The following is an 18,959-nucleotide window of genomic DNA, read 5'->3' as shown; positions in this document are numbered from 1 at the left end:
CCTCCGGGGCCGGGCGTGGGAAGCCGCGCAGTCCGGAGCGCAGCGCGGCCCCCTCCCTCGGCACAGTCCGCCCCAATGCCCGGTGTGCGGCGCCGGAGGGCGCAGGAGAACACAGGCCCGGTTTTCCCCCGGGAGACACCCACACATTCGCCGGCCGCGGGGCGGGCGGAGAAGGCGGAGCGGGAGGAGACGGCCCCGGGGCCCGGCCTGGCCTCACCTGCGGGCGGCGCCGCGGCCCTCTCGCGGCCGCCGGGGGCGCTGCGCTAGGGGCGGTGCGGTCCAGCCCAGCCCGCCCCGCCCCGCCCCGCCGCTCTCACCGCCTTCCGCGGCGGTCGTCCGCTACCCGCTGCTCGGCTCGGCTGGGCTCTGCTTGGCCTGGCTTGAGTTCTGTCCGGTCCAGTCCTGCTCGCCGCGGTTCCACTCAGCTCGACTCAGCCCGGCTCGGCCCCGCCGCGGGCAGGAGGTCGGGAGGCGGCAGCGCCGGGCGCTGCCATGCGGGCAGACGGCGCCAAGTGAGGGCGGCGGCGGCTCGCAACGCCCGGTATTGCTCGTGGGGGCCACTGGCCGGCGGGGAGTGGCGCGTAGGGCTCATGCCAGCCGCCTCGCCCCGATGTTTCACTGGGGCAAGTGGAAGAAGAGGATGGGAGCGAGCGCCTCCTCCTCCAAGAGACCCGTCTTCGACGAGCGGGAGGACGGTGAGTGCGGGCCGGGATACTCCGGGATGCTCTACTCTGGGCTGCCTTGGTTGGGGATGCTGAGTCCCGGGATATCCAGCTCAGCCTCGAGATTGTCAGCTCTGCTGCGCGCTGTCTTTACCCGGGAGGGATGCCGGGGCCCGGGACGCCCAGCCCTCTCCCGCGATGCCCTGCCCCGGGATGCCCAGCTCAGCCCCGGGATACAGGGCCCCGGGATACAGGGCCCCGGGGTGCCCGGCTCTGGACCTGTTGAGCCTCTCACCGGTCGGCTCGGCCCGTCCCGTGAAGTCTTGTCCCGTGGGTGCTGCCCACCCACGCTGCGATCCCGAGAGGAACGGGTGGCGGGACCGATTCCCTGGTGTGGGTTTGCCGGGGAGGGAGCGCAGACCCTCCAGCAGTAGCCCCGCGGAACCGGGTCGGTAAAATAAGGGGTGAGCAGCAGCGGGCGACGGGGGCGGGTTAGCGGGGAAGTTTGGATCCGTGCGGGGCCATCGCAGGGTGTAACGGGAGGATCGGGCGCGACCGGCCGTCAGACTTCGGTAACGGCTCGTCGGTGCTGCTCGGAGCTTTCCTCCCCAGCGGAAGGATCTGCAGAGATTGCCCCGCGAGTGACAGGGGTGCACTGAGCTCCTCGGGGGTAGGGGCAGGTTCCAGAGGCTGTTGCAGGGCTGGGATCCATCCCTTGGTACATAGAGCGCTGACTTGGTTCTTTGCACCAACCGGACACCGGCAGCAAGCCCGGGAGCGTGGGGTGCTGGAGTTCTGCAGGAGGTGAACCTGGAGCTGGATCTATCTGTTAATATGATGTGCCAGTTTAGGTGGGCACCAGGTCTGCTGGAATCCCCTAGGTGAGGGTGAACCAGAGGCTTTGAGCTGCGCTCTTGGCAGTTGAAGGGGGTTAATGAAGTGAGCTCTGTGTGAGGGGTTGGTGTCACCACGAGGTTTTTGTTAGTGCTTCAGGGTATCACACTGAGTTGTAACCCTGGTATCTTGTGCTGCAGATGTGTTCAAGGAACGTGTGGACATGGTACTTGGAGACAGCTTTCATGGCCATAGTGGTCTTAGATTGAAGGTTGGACTTGATGATCTTGGAGGTCTCTTCCAACTGAAACAATTCTATGATTCTACTGCAGAGCTGTAGAGAACTTCCCTCTTGGAGCAGCACCTGCTGCCCAGGGCTGTGACAGCCAAATTGCAGTTGTTAAGAGCTGCAAATGACTCCCCCAGTCACCAGTCCCTTTACACCAAGGGTGTGCGTGAAGTTGGGTTGGTGTAGCTGCTGGCTCTCTCCTGCACTTGGCCAGAGTGGTGTGCTCAGGCTGGACAATGTGTTCCATCTTGGACGTGGCGGGTCCGCAGCAGCCAGTGAACTGGATGAAGATGCTGAAACGGAAGGTTTTGCTGTCTAATTCAGGAGTCATTTCACTGTGGACTGAACCTGTGTGGGAAAACTGAGTCCTGCAGGAGCGTGAGCGCTGGCAATGCCCTGGCAACATCTCATGAGGTGTTTTCAAGCAGAGTTTTTGCAACAGCAGAGGTTTGGTAGAACCTTACTTTCCCGGTGTTGCCCGTTTCTCCATCACGTTAGCAATTGCAGTGCTGCTCTGGTGCTCTCCTATTTACTGGCAGGGCATAGTTGCCATGGAGACCTCCGAAGACATTCCAATAACTTCCTTACATAAAAACACCAGTTAATACTTTGAGGTTGTGTGTGACTTCATGTGGGGGAATTGCTTTTGATGACAAGTTAAAATGAAATAAATTTAAGAAAAAAAAAAGTCAAAAGGAAGGAGATGTGTTGGTTTGTGAAGTCTTACCCAAAGGTGGTTCCCAGAGCTGGATGCATGGGAAGGAGCCTGGCTAGATAAATGCACTGGTTAGTTATGGCAGGGTGTGTGTGACATTTAGTCTAGTGAGTGGTAACACACGGGCTGGTATTTACCCACAGATAAATGAAACTGAAGATTTTTGAGGCAGGAAAGCCCTCACAGCCTTCTTGCCCAACGTCCTTGGGACTGGTGACACAACTTCACTGAGTAACAGCCTCGGGTCAAAGTGGTGTGGCTCAGCCAAGGCATGTAAGCTGCTTGGGTGAGCAGTGATATGTCTGTCCTTGGTGTGGAATACCCACTCCTGGACATTATCCACTGCTAACCTCACAGGCAGAAGCTGCCCTTTCCCTGCAGGCTACCTGCTCAGTCCTACCTTCCTGCTGGGGCTCTCGCCTCGGTAAACCCCGGGAGCTCCTGCTGTCCTGTCCCTGTTCCAAAGCAGTGGCAGGCTGGGGCTGTGGCTGCCTGCTGCCCCTCCTTGGTGGGATGTGTAGACTGAGCTCTCAGAGTCTCCGAGGGTTAGCTTTAGTTATAGAAGGGTTTGGGTTGGAAGGTATCTTAAAAGTCATCTAGTTCCAACGCCCTCCTACGGGCAGGGATGCTTCCTGCTCACCCAGGTTGCTCAAGACCATATCCAACCTAGCATTCAATGCTTTCAGTCTTGGCGCCTCCACAGCTTCTCTGGAGTCTTCAATTCCTGGTCCTGTCCTGTGGATCTTTTCTGCCCTCTCTGTTTTTTCAGCTTTATTCCTGTTAATAGCAGCCTGAGCTTGCTGCTTTGGCAGGGATGGAGCCTGCTTGATGCTGATGCAGCCCATGCAGCACTGGCTTGCTGTCCATGCAGGGACAGGGTGGTGTGGAGCTGTGCTATGGAGAGTTGTGCCCGAGAGGCAGCTATACTGCCATACTGCTCTCCTTCCTTCCCTTCCTGGGTGCTGGGTTGTCTCCTGCCCCTCAACTTCCCCCCAGTTCAGATAACTTCTTTTGATCATGAGGCCAAGTGTGACTGGTCCTCTGTGCCCTGCCTGCTACAGTGGAGAGGACAGTCCATCTTCCTGACACCCTTTTAGTGCTGAGCTTGGCTGCAACCTGCATATCTCACTATCCAGATGTGTATGTGGAACCTTGGGGAGACCTCACTGCTCTCTACACAACTCCCTGAAAGGAGGTTAGAGTGAGGTGGGGGTTGTTTGCTTCTCCCTGGTATCAGGTGGTAAAACCAGAGGAGATAGCCTCAAATTGTGCCAGGAGAGGTTTAGGTTGGAGATTAGGAACAGTTTTTTTGCTGCAAGAGTGGTCAGGCATTGGAATGGGCTGCTCAGGGAGGTGGTGGAGTCAACATCCATTGAAGTAAGAAACATGTGGACATGGCACTTGAGGACATGACTTAATGGCCGTGGCAATGTTGAGCTGATCATTGGACTGGATGATCTTAGGAGGCTTTTCCAACCCAAACAATTCTATGGTTTAAGTGTTGTGGAGCACTTCAGGGTTGGGATTCCACTAGCAGGAAAGCTGCTGTGGGAGGAGAGTGTCTGTGTGTTCTGCTTGTACCTCCAGAAGCCACCAGCACAGGAGGGATTGGCTGCCCTGGCTGCTGAGAGTCACCTCGGCAGGTTCTGTTTGCACAGAACACTCCCCGTGCCCAGTAGCTGCTGGGTACACACCAGCTGCGTACCAGCTGCATGCCACCTCCAGATGCTGCTGCCTTCCTGAAGAGTGGGCTTTGGTGAGGGGTGTTGTGTTCTGTTTCTGAGCAGAGGGAGGAGTTAGTGAATGGGATAAGAGAAATAAATATGGAAAGAGTGGGAAGAAGAAGACAAGTCAAAAGAATAGGAGGGTGCAGGGATAAACAGTCTGAGGGTTACAGTGCGCTGGAGGAAGGGGACCTCAGTGAATCAGGAGTGGCCTTAAAGGTTGGTTGCTGTCACCACATGCTGTTTTCCATCAGGAGAACCAGGCTTTTTGGGAGCTTTTAAAGCTTTAATTAAGGGCTTTTCAAGGCTTTTATACCTTTTAAGAGCTTCTTGCTTGGTCAGTATTTGTTTTACACCCCGGCCCAAAAGCCAGCTACCTCTGTTTGCTGTGAACCAGCAGCTCCCCATGGCAGGGCATGGGACACTGGGATCTCTCAGCAAGGTTTGGTTTCATGTGGGCAGTCAGGGCTTTCTGCCCTACTGTGGGACGTGGCCAAGCAACTTTTATTGGCACTTGCTCTTTGTTTAAGTCTTGCTTTTACTACTGAGTGGGGAGGACCTGGCACTGGGTAATGAACAGGAGTGTTTCAACCCTAATACATACAAAAAACGCTTAGCAGAGCTGCTGGGGCTTGGGAGAGCAGGCTGGGGAGCAGGAGCTGCAGGGCACTCTCACACCCGGTGCTGTCAGTGTTGCCCATGCACGTGTTATGTGAGGGTGGGGGGAGCAGGGCATTGAGGGTTCTTTATGTGCAGCTCTGTCTGAAGAGGAATTTCAGGAGCACATTTTGGTGGTGGCTTCTTCTGAATCTAAGTGGCTTACTAAAAATGTGTATGGAAGGAGACAAGGGATATGTGAAGCCATCTGGTACTTTCTGCTGAGCTGCTCCTTCCCTTGCTTGCACTGAGGTGAATGGTCTGGGCAGGGCTTCCTGCCTTCTTCCTGGCTCCAAATTTCCAGCTGATGTACAAGGTTTTAATGCAGCTGGCATTAAATTAATCACTGCAGCCCAGTGATTCTCATCATGATTTTGTCTGGATCACTTCTTTGCCTGTCCCTTATCTGACTCTCCCTGCCAGAGTGCAGATGGTGCTTTGTAAGGAGGTCGGGTGCAGTCTCCTGAATTTATCACACTTCCATCAAAATCTGCTTCTTCAAACAAGTTCCCAGTTTCACAGCCCACAGGTACAGCTCTTCCAGTAAGCCAGTCTGGCTTACAGTGGTGTGTGCTCAGGGGTGGCTTTTTTCCCCCTTCTCAGGGAACAGTCTCTGCTTGAAACTGTAAGGAGGCACCAGCTGGAGCTTGGGAAAGAGAAAAAACCCAACTGCAAGGGCAATAGACAGGAGGATGTGGAGGGTGAGAGGTGCTGGGGAGGAAGAGGAGCCCTCACCAGGGGTTTGGAGGCTGTGGGGTGAGTGTTGGATTCTGGAGCCATGAGGATGAGCACATGCCCTCTCCTTTGCTGAGACAGGGCTGCCCTTACAGCTCTGGGCTGGCTCTGTTGGCATGGAACACCGTCCTGTGTGTGGGCCAGTGATGCCCATTACCAGTGGTGGTCAGTGGTGGTCAGTGCCTTCCGTGGTCTCTGCGTGTGAGTAGCTGCGGGCTTACGGCTTGGAAAAGAGCTGCCCTGCAAAGGGCCAGTGTGAGCTTTTGGCTGATGAGGGCTGCTCTGTAAAACACGTTTCTGTGTAATCCAGGGAAGCTGTCATGGTGCTTTCCTAACCCTGCGGTGAGATGAAGTGCTCCAGCTTGAGGGACCTGCTGGGCCTGGGGGACTCCCCAGCAGCTGAAAGGGTGATCCTTGCTCATCCTGGTCTGACCACTGGAGGCTGGAGAGCCTCAGCAGATGCCCGGTGCCCATCCCCATGGAAATGGGTGAGAAGCTGCAAGCCCTGGAGGAGCACAAAATGATCCCCTGTTAGTTTCAGCCCCTGTGCTGGCAGGCTGCAGGGTTGCGTGCGGCGCAGGGGCTGCAGGGTTGCATGGGGCACAGGGGCTGCAGGGTTGCATGGGGCACAGGGGCTGCAGGGTTGCGTGCGGCACAGGGGCTGCAGGGTTGCATGGGGCACAGGGGCTGCAGGGTTGCGTGCAGCACAGGGGCTGCAGGGTTGCGTGCGGCACAGAGGCTGCAGGGTTGCGTGGGGCACAGGGGCTGCAGGGTTGCATGGGGCACAGAGGCTGCAGGGTTGCATGGGGCACAGAGGCTGCAGGGTTGCGTGCGGCACAGAGGCTGCAGGGTTGCGTGGGGCACAGAGGCTGCAGGGTTGCGTGGGGCACAGAGGCTGCAGGGTTGCATGGGGCACAGAGGCTGCAGGGTTGCGTGCGGCACAGGGGCTGCAGGGTTGCATGGGGCGCAGGGGCTGCAGGGTTGCGTGAGGCACAGGGGCTGCAGGGTTGCATGGGGCACAGGGGCTGCAGGGTTGCATGGGGCACAGGGGCTGCAGGGTTGCATGGGGCACAGAGGCTGCAGGGTTGCGTGCGGCACAGAGGCTGCAGGGTTGCATGGGGCGCAGGGGCTGCAGGGTTGCGTGCGGCACAGAGGCTGCAGGGTTGCATGGGGCACAGGGGCTGCAGGGTTGCATGGGGCACAGGGGCTGCAGGGTTGCATGGGGCACAGAGGCTGCAGGGTTGCGTGCGGCACAGAGGCTGCAGGGTTGCATGGGGCGCAGGGGCTGCAGGGTTGCATGGGGCACAGGGGCTGCAGGGTTGCATGGGGCACAGAGGCTGCAGGGTTGCGTGCGGCGCAGGGGCTGCAGGGTTGCGTGCGGCACAGGGGCTGCAGGGTTGCGTGCGGCACAGAGGCTGCAGGGTTGCGTGCGGCACAGGGGCTGCAGGGTTGCGTGCGGCACAGGGGCTGCAGGGTTGCGTGCGGCACAGGGGCTGCAGGGTTGCGTGGGGCGCAGGGGCTGCAGGGTTGCGTGGGGCGCAGGGGCTGCAGGGTTGCGTGCGGCACAGGGGCTGCAGGGTTGCATGCGGCACAGGGGCCGAAGCCTTCCTGCCTCCAGAGCAGACCACGGAGTGCTCCGTTTGTGGAGCTGCTCCATGTGCAGAGAAGCAGCCCTGTGTGCTGGTGCCAACCCTGCCTCTTGCTCCCGCCTGTCCTCCTGCAGCCACCTTCTGCTGCGCTTGCACTGACTGGGTCCTCCAGGTGCCTTCACCTTCAGGGGCACCCTCAGACCTGCATGCTGCTGGCTGCAGCCCAGAGCTCAGGCCTTGCAGATTGGCAAGCTGTGGATTTCCTGCCTCTGCTCCCTGTTTTCTGATGGGACAGGAGCAAGGTGCCCAGCGTTCTCCACAGCGCTGGTGGTTAGCTTGGCAGGTCAGGATTTTCCTCCGTGATTGTTTGTTTCAGAGGCTGGAACCTTCATGGGAACAAGGGTATGTCACCAGGCTGTCACAGGTGTCGGTGTGACAGAGACATGGAGAGGACAAGGAGCAAAGCCTGACCTCATCATGCATCTCTGACCTCTGCGGTGACCCAAAGCCCTTCTGCCAGGCTTGCCCCAGGACTGGGGGCATACCATTGCACTGCCCAGGGAGGGGACAGTCCTTGCCCTAAGGTGGCTAAGTGTTATGAACCACGTACTGCTTATGCCAGGCGTGGCTAGCATGGTCGGGCTGATTCCCCTGGTTCCTGGGGTGGCCAGCACAGTCTGTCTGGGTGTCCTGGGGCTGGAACAGCATTGTCCATGCTCCTCCTGCCATAGCTGGCTGCTCTCACAGCTGGGTGCCTGGCACAGCTTCTCCCGTGAGGCTTCCCAGTCTCAACTAGGCAGGGATTTCAAGCCCTGGGCAGGGCACAGATGAATTAACCCCCAACCCTATTTGTTCAGGGCCAGGTGTAGATGTATTTGCTCTGCAAGTCACTTATTAAAGTAATCACTGATCAGCTTTTGCAAGACAAACTTTTTTTCATAGCCTGCCTGTTCCGTGGCCGTGGGTTGGGAGCGCAGATGCCTGTCCCTGTTATTTAAAACCAAGAGAAACAAGCCTTTGTGTGTTATCAAAGTGGCAGCTAAGTCAGTGAGGGGAGGAGGAGGGAATGGGAACCACAGGAGGTGTCAGAAGAGCTGTAGTTGGTGTTGTCAGCTGCACGTTGCTTTTGTTCTCCAGCCTTGCTACCCCCAACTCCAGGCTGCTGAGCGAGGTTTGCCCACAGACAAGCTCCCCGCTGCCCCCTGACCTCCCCAGCAGAGCTCATGCTCCTCCTTCAGCACGAGGGCTGCAAAAGTTCCACGTGTGAAGCTTTTTGGTGTGGTGGGTAGTGCAGAAATGGGTTAAATCCCAAGACTTCAGGATTTGCAGGTGTGTGGTGAGATGTGCAGCAGTTGGGTTACTGCCTCTGTCCTTCGGAGACTAGTAGGGACTTTGCTGCCACTCACCACTCTGAGAACCACAGTCTGTTCTCAGGGGTGCTGGAAGGAGCCTGAAGGAAAACCTTTCTGGACTGTGCTGACGAAGAGGGGGAAATGTTCCCCTTTGAACACTGAAAATGCAGCTGTGGGAAGTGGTTCCACTGCTGTTGGGATTGCACATCCTTCTGCTGTTGCGTCACCCCAGGCATCTTCTGGATGTGAGGGAGGAAAGGTCTTGCCAGCCCTCAAGGGGCTGATGTGTCTGTGGGAGGTTTAAAGCGAGGAGGTTGGGGTAAAATAGCCCCTGGGGGCAGCTGAGGTTGTTGGCATGCAGCTAAGCAGCAGAAATTTGGCAAATCCAACTGCATTTCGCTTGACTAATGGGGAGGGAAGAGAGCAACTGAGATAAAGTTCAGGTTGAACATTGGACCACATCAAACAAGGCCACTGTCCTCATGGCTGGCTTGAAACAGGCTTCCTGTGAACTCAGGGACATGCAGGACTGTGCTGCCAGGGATCTGGACACTTTGCTGACCACTTTCCTGGAGCTTGCATGGTGACTTTCCCTGCTCTGCTGACATTCCTACTAGTGCCTGTGGCTGTGCTTTCTGGGGACTGAAGTCCAAGCAGATGGAGCTGATGGTGCTAGGCCAGTTGTGGATACCAGCACTAGCAGCTGCTGGTTGGGAGAATCAGCTCTGTCCACATCCTCACATGGAGGCCCTCACAAGGTCACCTCATGCTGCAGCTGGCAGAGGGTTGGTGTGTGTCGTTAACCAGGAAAACCTCTTCAGCAGTGGAAGCAGCTGCTGGTGGTGCAGCTTGGTACCTCTGTCCCCTGGAGCTGGGCTTCTGAAGGTTTGAGCAGGTCACAGTGCCTGCAGCTGGTCCAGTTCTAGGCTGGTGAGTGGTTGGCTGGAGGAGGACAGCAGAGCCTGGTGCCTGCTCTTAGGTCCCCACAGGCTGGGGTATAATGGGCCTGCTCTTAAATATCCCTTCATTTGGTGTGAGATTACTTGAAATGGAGCCTGGGGGGGGGGGGGCTGTTTGTGCTGCCATGCCCCCGGCTCAGGACTTGGGCTCTGCTTACCAGGTACACCTCCTCTGGCCATGATTGCTGATGTTGGTTGGACACAGCATCACCTCCATGGCTCAGTGCATTGGTGCTGTCAGGAGGATGCTGCATGTCCTCTGGAAGGGCTTTTTGGAGCTGCCACATGCAGCCTGCTAAATTATCCTGTAGGGCACACGTCCTGTAATCCACTGGGAAGCTGTGTAGCACAGGCTGACTTTAGGTTGTGCTGGTTCTACACTGGTAATGGAAACTGGCAGACAGGGCCAAGGAGCAGGAACCACAGGAGAAGCCTTAGGTGGGGCTGGGATTGGCTGCACCACTGGAGAACCTGCCTCGTGCTTTGCAGAAAGTGAGGCTGGAGCTTGGGCTCAAATAATTTGTGCTTTAAAGGCTCTGTGCCTCCTGTGGTAACCACGTGAATGATTCACAGACATCCCAGGAGCTCCATCAGTTCATATTCATGCCTGATTCTGGGCTTGCTGAAAACTCAACTGCCACCTGGTAGTGGCTGCTGCAGCAGAGGAGGCAGCTTGGCAGGACCACCTGTGCAGGGGTGAAACGATGACATCTCCAGCCAGTGCTGGTCCATGTATCTGTGAGGGCTGGGAGCCTTCCCATTGTCCTCACTTGGGAAGACTGGCCAGGTGCTCCAACAGTGTTCTTTCCTGGGTCTGACCTTGACATGATTTCATGTGCTGTCACATAGAACCACAAACAGAATGGTGGGGGCTGGCAGGGACCTCTGGAGATCACCCAGTCCAACAGAAGCACCCACAGCAGCTTGCACAGGATCACAGTGGCCAGCTAGGTTTTGAATCCCTCTGGAGAAGGAGTCTCCACAGCCTCTCTGGGCAGCCTGCTCCAGAGCTCCAGCACTCTCAAGCTAAACAAGTTCCTCCTTCTGTTCAGGTGGAACCTCCTGGGTTCCAGTTTGTGCTCACTGACCCTTGTCCTGTCACTGAGCAACACTGATGAGAGTCTGGCCTCATCCTCTTGCCCCCCACAGGTCATTTAGCTCTTGCTGAGCATTGATCAGATCAAGGCTGCTCTTCTCTAGGCTCAACAGCCCCAGGTCACTCAGTCTTTCCTCCTCACAGAGATGCTCCAAGTGCCTCAGATCTTTTGACCCTCCTCTGTGCTCTTCCCGCTAGTTTCCTGTCTCTCCTGAGCTGGGAAGCCTGCAACTGGACCCAGCATTGCAGCTGTGGCCTCACTAGAGCAGAATGGAGGTGGTGGAGAACCTCCCTCAACCTGGTGGCTTGGGTTTGCTGCCCCAGTATGGAGGTGGGCTTGGCTTCCTCCCACCAGTACAAGTACTGCTGGCTTAGCACTGGTGTTTTTTGAGCAACTGGAGAGTGCTGAGAGTGAGGCACATCTGCACAGACCACAGAGGCAGGCGTTGGAGGGGAAGCTACTGGGCAAAGAGGTGCTCACCTTGAGGTGCTGCTGGTGGTACCACCCTGCTCTGCTTGGGCACCCCACTGGCCACAGCTCTGTGTTGCCTGCCTGCAGCAGACTCATGGGCCAGACCCACTGGCAGCTTCCAGAGTACACCAACACACGGAGGCTTTGTGATGGTCCTTGGGCAACGCCTTAACCAGTGCCAGTAGCAGCTGCGTGGGCACCTGTGGTGGGGTCTCTGATCACTCTTTTGCCTTGATTGTGTGGCACAGTGAATGGCACAGCAGGAGAACTGCAGGCAGGTGTCAGAACAGGCAGAGGAGAGGCTGAGGAGTGATGGTTGCAGCGCGTTGGGTGTTCTCGGTGCGGCTTTGAGAGCTGAGGAGCAGCGTGGAGTTGATTCCCAAAATAACAGGTTTCCTTAACTGCAACAAACTGCTCCTGATTATCAAAACCTGGAGCAGCTTCAGCAAACAATTCCTGTCCTGATTGCCTCCCCTTGGCACCCCGGGAAGGGTTGTGGTGTTTCCTTCAGTCCTGCATTGTGTTTTCCATGCCCTCGGCTCAGCATCTCTAGGGGAACCCTCGCCTCGCCCCCTCCTCTCTCCAGAGGCCTCTGTCCTCCTTCTCCTCAGGGTGGGTCTTCTTTGATGCTGGCTCTGCTCTAACTCTGGGTTTGTTCCAAGGGATAAGCTGGTGTGGGTGGAAAGCAGGCAGATGGGTGGCCCCAGTGGTGTTGGGTGCTGGTGGTGGGGATGATGAGTGAAGGCAGAGCCCTTGAGACTGTGTTTGGCTCCCCCAAGCCATCTGTGCTGAGGTACCCAAGCTGCTGTGCTGCGTGGTGAAAGGGAGCTCTCTGGGGGCTCCCCAGGGGCCTTCTGCTCCCCACACATTGTAGTTTGTAATGGGGTGAGGGCTGCATTCCATGGTGATACCTGCTAGAACTGGTGGGAAAGGCGATTACCTCCACTCTACGTGCCACTGCAGGAGACAGAGCTTTCCTCCTCCTTGTGGTTCAAGTCTTCTGCAGCAGATGTCTTTCCAGGGTGAGCTGGTACCTAACTGTGCTCAAGAGAAATTCTTACCACAGAAATAGGATCTCTGCTTCCCTAGGAGAAGTTAAACTTGGTGAGTCATCCTGCTCGACATCCCCACTCTGCGGATGTGGGGCTGCTCTCATGGTGTTGAGTAAGAATGAATCCCAAGTGGTCATGGGCACCCATCCTGTGCTCCCACAGGTGCTGGTGGGTAGGATGAGTTCTGTGGTGCTCAGCACACTTATATCCCAGATTCCTGGCGTGGTGGTGTTGGAAGTGCCCTCTGGAGATCATCCAGCCCAACCCCCCCAGCTGAAGTAGGATCACCCACAGCAGCTTGCCCAGGATCACAATGGCCTGGTGGATATAGAATCTCTCCAGAGAAACTCCACAGCCTCTCTGGACAGCCTGCTCCAGGGCTCCAGCACCCTCACACCAAACAAATTTCTCCTACTGTTCAGGTGGAACCTCTTTGGTTTCTCTTCATCTTCAGATGGAACCTCATGGGTTCAAGTTCATGCCCGCTGTCCCTTGTCCTGTCCGTGGTCACCACTGGCAAGTCAGTGCATTGGTTTAGTCTGCCCACTGAGTGAATCTGAAATGGAGAGCACATGATTTGGTGTTGCCTTCAGGGAGCACTGAAGGAGATCACTGCTCCTACTCCAGCAGAAACAGCTTACAAGCATCCATGAGTTTCCTGTGGCTCTGTTTTTCCCTCCCAGATTGATCTAACCACACACCACTGTGACTAACAGCTGCTCATTCATGCTGCCCTGGTCCTCATTTCTCCTCTGTTGCTGTCATGAGCCTCTTCCACCGCCAGGGCTGTGTGGAAGGTCTCACCAGCTTGGTGTGTGGCAGAGCATGGGACATGCCTGGAGAACCCCTTCAGCTTTGGAAGTGAACTTGACATCATTGAACCATGCAATGTTTTGGGTTGGAAGGGGTTTGAAGATGATGTAGTTCTAACCCCCTGCCATCAGCAGGGACACCTTCCACTAGACTTGGCTGCTGAAGGCCTCATCCAGCCTGGCTTTGAAAATCCCCAGGGAGAGGGCATCTACAACTCCCTTGGGCAACTTGTTCTGCCACCCGGAGCTGGTGTTCACCAGCCTTGCAGCTGACAGCGCCCAGTGTTGTGCCTGCTGCTGGGCTCAGAGTGGCAGCATCCAGGGCAATGAAACTGGTGAAGGGTCTGGAGAATAGGTCTGCTGAGGAGCAGCTGTGGGACCTGGAGGTGTTCAGCATGGAGAGAAGGAGGCTGAGGAGGGAGACCATCTGGTTTTCTACAGCTCCCTGAAAGGAGATTGGAGTCAGCTTGGTCTCTTCTGCCTAACATCAGATGATAGAATGAGAGGAGATGGCATAATTTCAGGCCAGGAGAGGTTTAGGTTGGAGATTAGGAACAATTATTTTCCTGCAAGAGTGTCCAGGCACTGGAACAGGCTGCCCAGGGAGGTGGTGGAGTCACCATCCTTGAAGGTGTTGAGGAAATGTGTGGACAGGGCACTGTGGGACATGGTTGGTGGTTGGACTCGATGGTGTCAGAGGTGTCTTCCCACTGAAAAAAATCTACAATTCTATGATTCTGTCCTGATCAGCACAGTTTGGTTTCCTTCCAAAGCTGGGTGAGCTGCTGGTGCTGCTGGCAGGTCCCTCTTCAGCTCTGTGTGCCAGCAAAGCCCAGGTCAGCTGAGGAGCAGCATCTCCAGAAGCATTCAGACACGGCAGCAGCTCCAGTGAGCAGCTCTCCATTGATCCCAGAGGGAGGCATTTCCTCCACTTCTGCCCAACCTCCGGCACAAAGATAGGACTCAGCACCTAAAATAGTCCCATGCGTGGTGCCAGCCCCACCAGGGCTGCTCCTGGGAAGGAGCCCCAGAGTCTGTTTGCAAGTGGTGATGGCTGTGTTGACAGGGCTGTCGTGGAGAGGATCTGACTGGGGATGGGTAAATCAGCTCCAGCACAGCGTGCAGACAGGCAGGCACCACGCTGCTCATGGTGTAGGGCATTAAAGGAAAGGACTTGGCTTACTGGGGCTGAGACCTGGCCCAGGTTGCCAAGAGAGGTGGGAGATGCCCCATTCCTGGAGCCAGGGGCTCTGGTTGCAAATGTCACTGCAGGGAGTTGGACTGAATGGCCTTTGAAGGTCACTTCCCACCCAGAGCAAGCTGTGGTTCTATATGTAGACAATGGCTTGCCTGGTGAAGATAAAAAGGATTTCTCCTCTGCTTTCTTTTAAAGAAGTCTGTGGAGACAGTTCCTATGGACCCTCAACTGCAGGAGCAAGCTGTGATACACCAAGGATGCCCTTTGCATAACACACAGCACCAATGTCTGTTCCTGAGCCATGGAGAAATCCATAGCAGAGCATACTGCTAACCCTGAGCCAGCAATGTGCCCTCATGGCCAATGGGACAAATGGACTTCTTCATGCACTTGGGTCGTGGGAAGAACAGCATGGCTGAGGATGGTTCTCCACCTCCATTCTGCTCTAGTTCTCCTCCACCTCCATTCTGCTCTAGTGAGGCCACAGCTGCAGTGCTGGGTCCAGTTCTGGGCTCCCCTGCTCAGGAGAGATGGGAAACTAGTGAGGAGAGCACAGGGGAAGGTTGAAAGATGCTGAGGGGCCTGCAGCATCTCTGTGAGGAGGAAAGGCTGAGAGCCCTGGGGCTGTTGAGCCTGCAGAGAAGCAGCCTGAGAGGGGATCTGATCAATGTTCAGCAAGAGCTACATGACCTGGGGAAGGCAAGAGGATGGGGCCAGACTCTTGTCAGTGTTACCCCGTGACAGGACAAGGATCAGTGGACACAGACTTGAACCCAGGAGGTTTCACCTGGATTGGTGAAGCTTCTTTGGTGATTAGGTCTTGGAGCCCTGCAACAGGCTGCCTAGAGAAGTTGTGGAGTTTCCTTCTCTGGAGAGATGCCAAACCCACCTGGCCAAGCAGCTGTGGGTGCATCTGCTTTAGCAGGGGTGGTTGGACTGGCTGAGCTTCAGAGGTCCCTTCCAGCCCCACCATGCTGGGGTTTGGGAATCCGGCGCATCGGTTGGCACACAGACCTTCAAAACCCCACAGCCCCAAGCAGACAGCAGCTGCATTTCCATGGTGCTGAGCCACCCAGCTGCCAAGAAATGAGTGCAGCTGCCAATTCCAGCCCTTTCTCCTGGGATTTTTGTTTCTCTGTTCTTTATGGTACTCAAGTGGAAGGAGAGGCTGCAGCAGTGACCGCCCTTACATGCTGTGGTGGCAGTGCATGCAGCAGCGCTGGAGTTACAGCCTGTGCTGGAAAGCAGTCGAGCTGCTCTTCATTTTGAAGCGTGTCCCCCACTGCAGCTCTTGCCAGTGAAGCTCTTCTCAGACACCCACAGATGATAAGCAAGGATGGGAGTGCAGCTGTGAAGTGAGCCGTTGCTGTTAGTGTCTGCTGTGGTCTTCATGGGAAAGCCAAGTGGTTTAACTCTATAGATGCACTACTGTGGTAGAGAATCCTGAAATCCCAGAGTGGTGGGGCTGGCAGGAATCATCCTTCCCTCCAAAGCAGGGGCAGCCACAGCAGCTTGCCCAGGACTGCAATGGCCAGCTGGCTTTGGAATCTCTCCAGAGAAGGAGACTCCACAGCCTCTCTGGGCAGCCTGCTCCAGGGCTCCAGCACACTCACACCAAGGAATTTTCTCCTCCTGTTTAGGTGGAATCTCCTGGGTTCCAGTTAGTGCCCATGGCCCCTTGTCCTGTCACTGGACACCACTGTGCAGAGCCTGGCCCCATCCTCTTGCCCCCCACAGGTCCTTTGACTCTTGCTGAGCACTGAGAAGATCTCCAGGTCTGCTCTTCTCAAGGCTCATCAGCCTCAGGTCTCTCAATCTTTCCCTCTCACAGAGATGCTCCTCAGCATCTTTGGAGCCTCTCTGGAGTCCCTCCAGTAGTTCCCTGACTCTCTTGAATTTGGGAGCTCAGAACTGGACCTAGGTCTCTAGAAGTGGCCTCACTAGGGCAGGGAAGTGGACAAATGGATCTGGTTGGTGCATATCAAAGTGATTTGGTTTGGGTTCCCTGTATTCTGGTAGTTGTCCCTGGCCACAGGGACACAGCAGGAGGACAAAGCTGGCTTTCATGTCCCACCATGAATTTGCTGGTGTGACAAGTAGGAAAACCTCTTTTGATTGAAACCCAGAAGCAGGTGCTTGTAGGAAATCTTCTTGGAGTCTTGTTACAACAAGTCCTTGTCTTGGGGCTGTCACACACTGAGGCTGCAGGAAACTCTTAACATTAGTGGATTTGTATGGAAAAAGGGATAGTGAGGAAACAGAAGGATGGAATGTGTGACAGGGAGAGGGATCATGGAGGGTGTGCCCCAGAATATCCATGCTTGTCAGTCTCAGCCTCTGGAAAGCTCTCTTGTAATTCAAAGTAAGTAATAATGCTGGTTTCTGCCTTGTTCTCAGCTGGCTTTAAATTCTCACTTGCAACTGGGATGCTCCATGCCCTCATCAGCAGTGTCATCAGAAAGACTGGAAAGGTGAGGGAGCATTGGATGGGGGGACCTGGAGGGTGACTGAGGAGCCATCAGTACAGCTTTACTCATGGTCATGCCATGGAAGTCTGCAGTGAAATACCAGTGAAATAATCTAACCTGGGTTTGAACACCTCCAGGGAAGGGGCATCCACTCCCCCCCTGGGCAGCCTGTTGCAGTGCCTCACCACCTGCACTGTAAAGAATTTCTTCCTAATCTCCAGCCTAAACCTCTCCTCTTCCAGCTCAGAGCCATTTGCCCTCATTCTGTCCCTACAAGCCTCTGGCCTTTAACCCAAAGCATCACTTTTCTTTCTCTGTAACAGCCACTCAGAAGCTAGGGTGGCACCAGGAAGTCTCTGGCTTTCCTGTTAGCAACTGGTGAAGCTTTGCAGATCCTCTTGCTGCTTGTTATTAGCTGCATTTCCATAGCAACTGGAGGCTCTGCTGGTGGACCCACCACTACCGTGCCCAGTGCTGGAGAGGCTCTGGAGTTGCAGGCAGGATGCCCTGTGGCCTTTCAGCCCTTCTTTGCGACAGGTGGGAACCAGTGCCTCTCTGCTTTCCCTCTCTGGTCAGCAGGCTCCACCCCAGCTCTTCCCATCGTGTCAAACCTCCTGAAACACTTTCCCACATTTTTCTTACCCAGCTAGTAGCACTCCTTGACTTCATGGTTTCTGCTCCAAATTAGAGCCACCCAAACACTCCATCTCCATGCTTCATGGTTCCGGCAGCGGATGAGTGGAGCTGATTAGTTGGGCAAGATGTGACCTTGCTGGAGCTTGTCCAGAGAAGGGCACTGAAGATGGTGAAGGATCTGGAGAACAGGTGTGGTGACAAGCAGCTGCAGGACCTGGGAGTGTTCATTCTGGAGAAAAGCCAGCAGTGTGCCCAGGTGGCCAAGAGAGCCAGTGGCATCCTGGCCTGCATCAGCAATGGTGTGGTCAGCAGGAGCAGGGAGGTCATTCTGCCCCTGTACTCTGCACTGGTTAGACCACAGCTTGAGTACTGTGTTCAGTTCTGGGCCCCCCAGTTCAGGAGGGACATTGAGATGCTTGAGCGTGTCCAGAGAAGGGCGATGAGGCTGGGGAGAGGCCTTGAGCACAGCCCTACGAGGAGAGGCTGAGGGAGCTGGGATTGGTTAGCCTGGAGAAGAGGAGGCTCAGGGGTGACCTTATTGCTGTCTACAACTACCTGAGGGGTGGTTGTGGCCAGGAGGAGGTTGCTCTCTTCTCTCAGGTGGCCAGCACCAGAACAAGAGGACACAGCCTCAGGATGCACCAGGGGAGATTTAGGCTGGAGGTGAGGAGAAAGTTCTTCCCTGAGAGAGTCATTGGACACTGGAATGGGCTGCCCGGGGAGGTGGTGGAGTTGCCATCCCTAGGGCTGTTCAAGGCAGGATTGGACGTGGCACTTGGTGCCATGGTCTGGCCTTGAGCTCTGTGGTAAAGGGTTGGACTTGATGATCTGTGAGGTCTCTTCCAACCCTGATGATACTGTGATACTGTGATACTGTGAAAAGGAGGCTGAGGGGAGACCTTCTGGTTCTCTACAACTCACCTGAGAGGAGGTTGGAACCAGATGGATTTCAGTCTCTTCTCCTTAACTATCAGGTGACAGAAGAAGAAGAAATGACCTTAAATTGTGCCAAGAGAGGTTTAGGTTAGAGATTGTGAATGATTTCTTTCCTGCAAGAGTGGTCAGGCATTGGGACAGGCTGCTCAGGGAGGTGGTGGAGTCGCCATCCCTGGAGGTGTTCAGGAAATGTATGGATGGATACTTTGGGGCACAGTTTAGTGGCCATGGTGGTGTTAGATGGAAGGTTGGACTCGATGATCTTAGAGGGCTTTTCCAACCTGATCAGTTCTATGATTCTACAACCTCCTGACCTTCAGTGCACATCTTGGTGAAGAAACCTGAGCATCCCTGTTGCTCTCTTATCATCTCAGCCTGTTGGTGCTAATGGAACCTGGCAGCCCTTAGAAGAAATAGTGCTACAGAATCCTGCTCAGTCTCAGGATGCTGCTGGCTGCAGTGTGGCTATTGCTGTCTGGAGAGGGAGTCTGTTGTTGCTAAATTTACTTCATTAATGTCAGGGATCATGAAGGAAAACAGCCAGAAAGAATTGGACATTTGGGGCAGGGAGAAGTCCAGGAAGAGGCCAGATGTGGCTGGACCCATCTGGATGGGTGTTCTTTGCGGGCTGGATATCTCAAAGCTGGGCCTTCTGCATTTGGAGCTTCTTTCAACTTGGACATTGCTTCCTGGTGCAGCTGGCTTTGGTTTTAAGTGAAATCCAGATGTGGTCATAACTTTTGTAGAAACTAAAAAGGGAGCAGAAGCAGGAC

At 55.5% G+C, this 18,959-nt stretch overlaps 1 protein-coding gene across 2 annotated transcripts in view; it reads left to right on the top strand.

Moving 5' to 3' along the window:
* Positions 1-320: 320 nt before the first annotated feature.
* The window catches only part of STK32C (serine/threonine kinase 32C), a 77,733-nt gene continuing 59,094 nt past the window's right edge, over positions 321-18,959 (top strand). For both annotated transcript variants that reach the window (XM_064145370.1, XM_064145369.1), the window contains exon 1: positions 321-695. In XM_064145370.1, the coding sequence (XP_064001440.1) occupies positions 591-695 (105 nt within the window). In that variant the 5' untranslated portion in view covers positions 321-590. The remainder of the gene's footprint in view (positions 696-18,959) is intronic.

This window comes from Pogoniulus pusillus, chromosome 6 (genome assembly GCF_015220805.1).
Source record: "Pogoniulus pusillus isolate bPogPus1 chromosome 6, bPogPus1.pri, whole genome shotgun sequence".
NCBI classification, from domain to species: domain Eukaryota; kingdom Metazoa; phylum Chordata; class Aves; order Piciformes; family Lybiidae; genus Pogoniulus; species Pogoniulus pusillus.
This window is presented reverse-complemented; position numbering and strand designations above follow the sequence as displayed.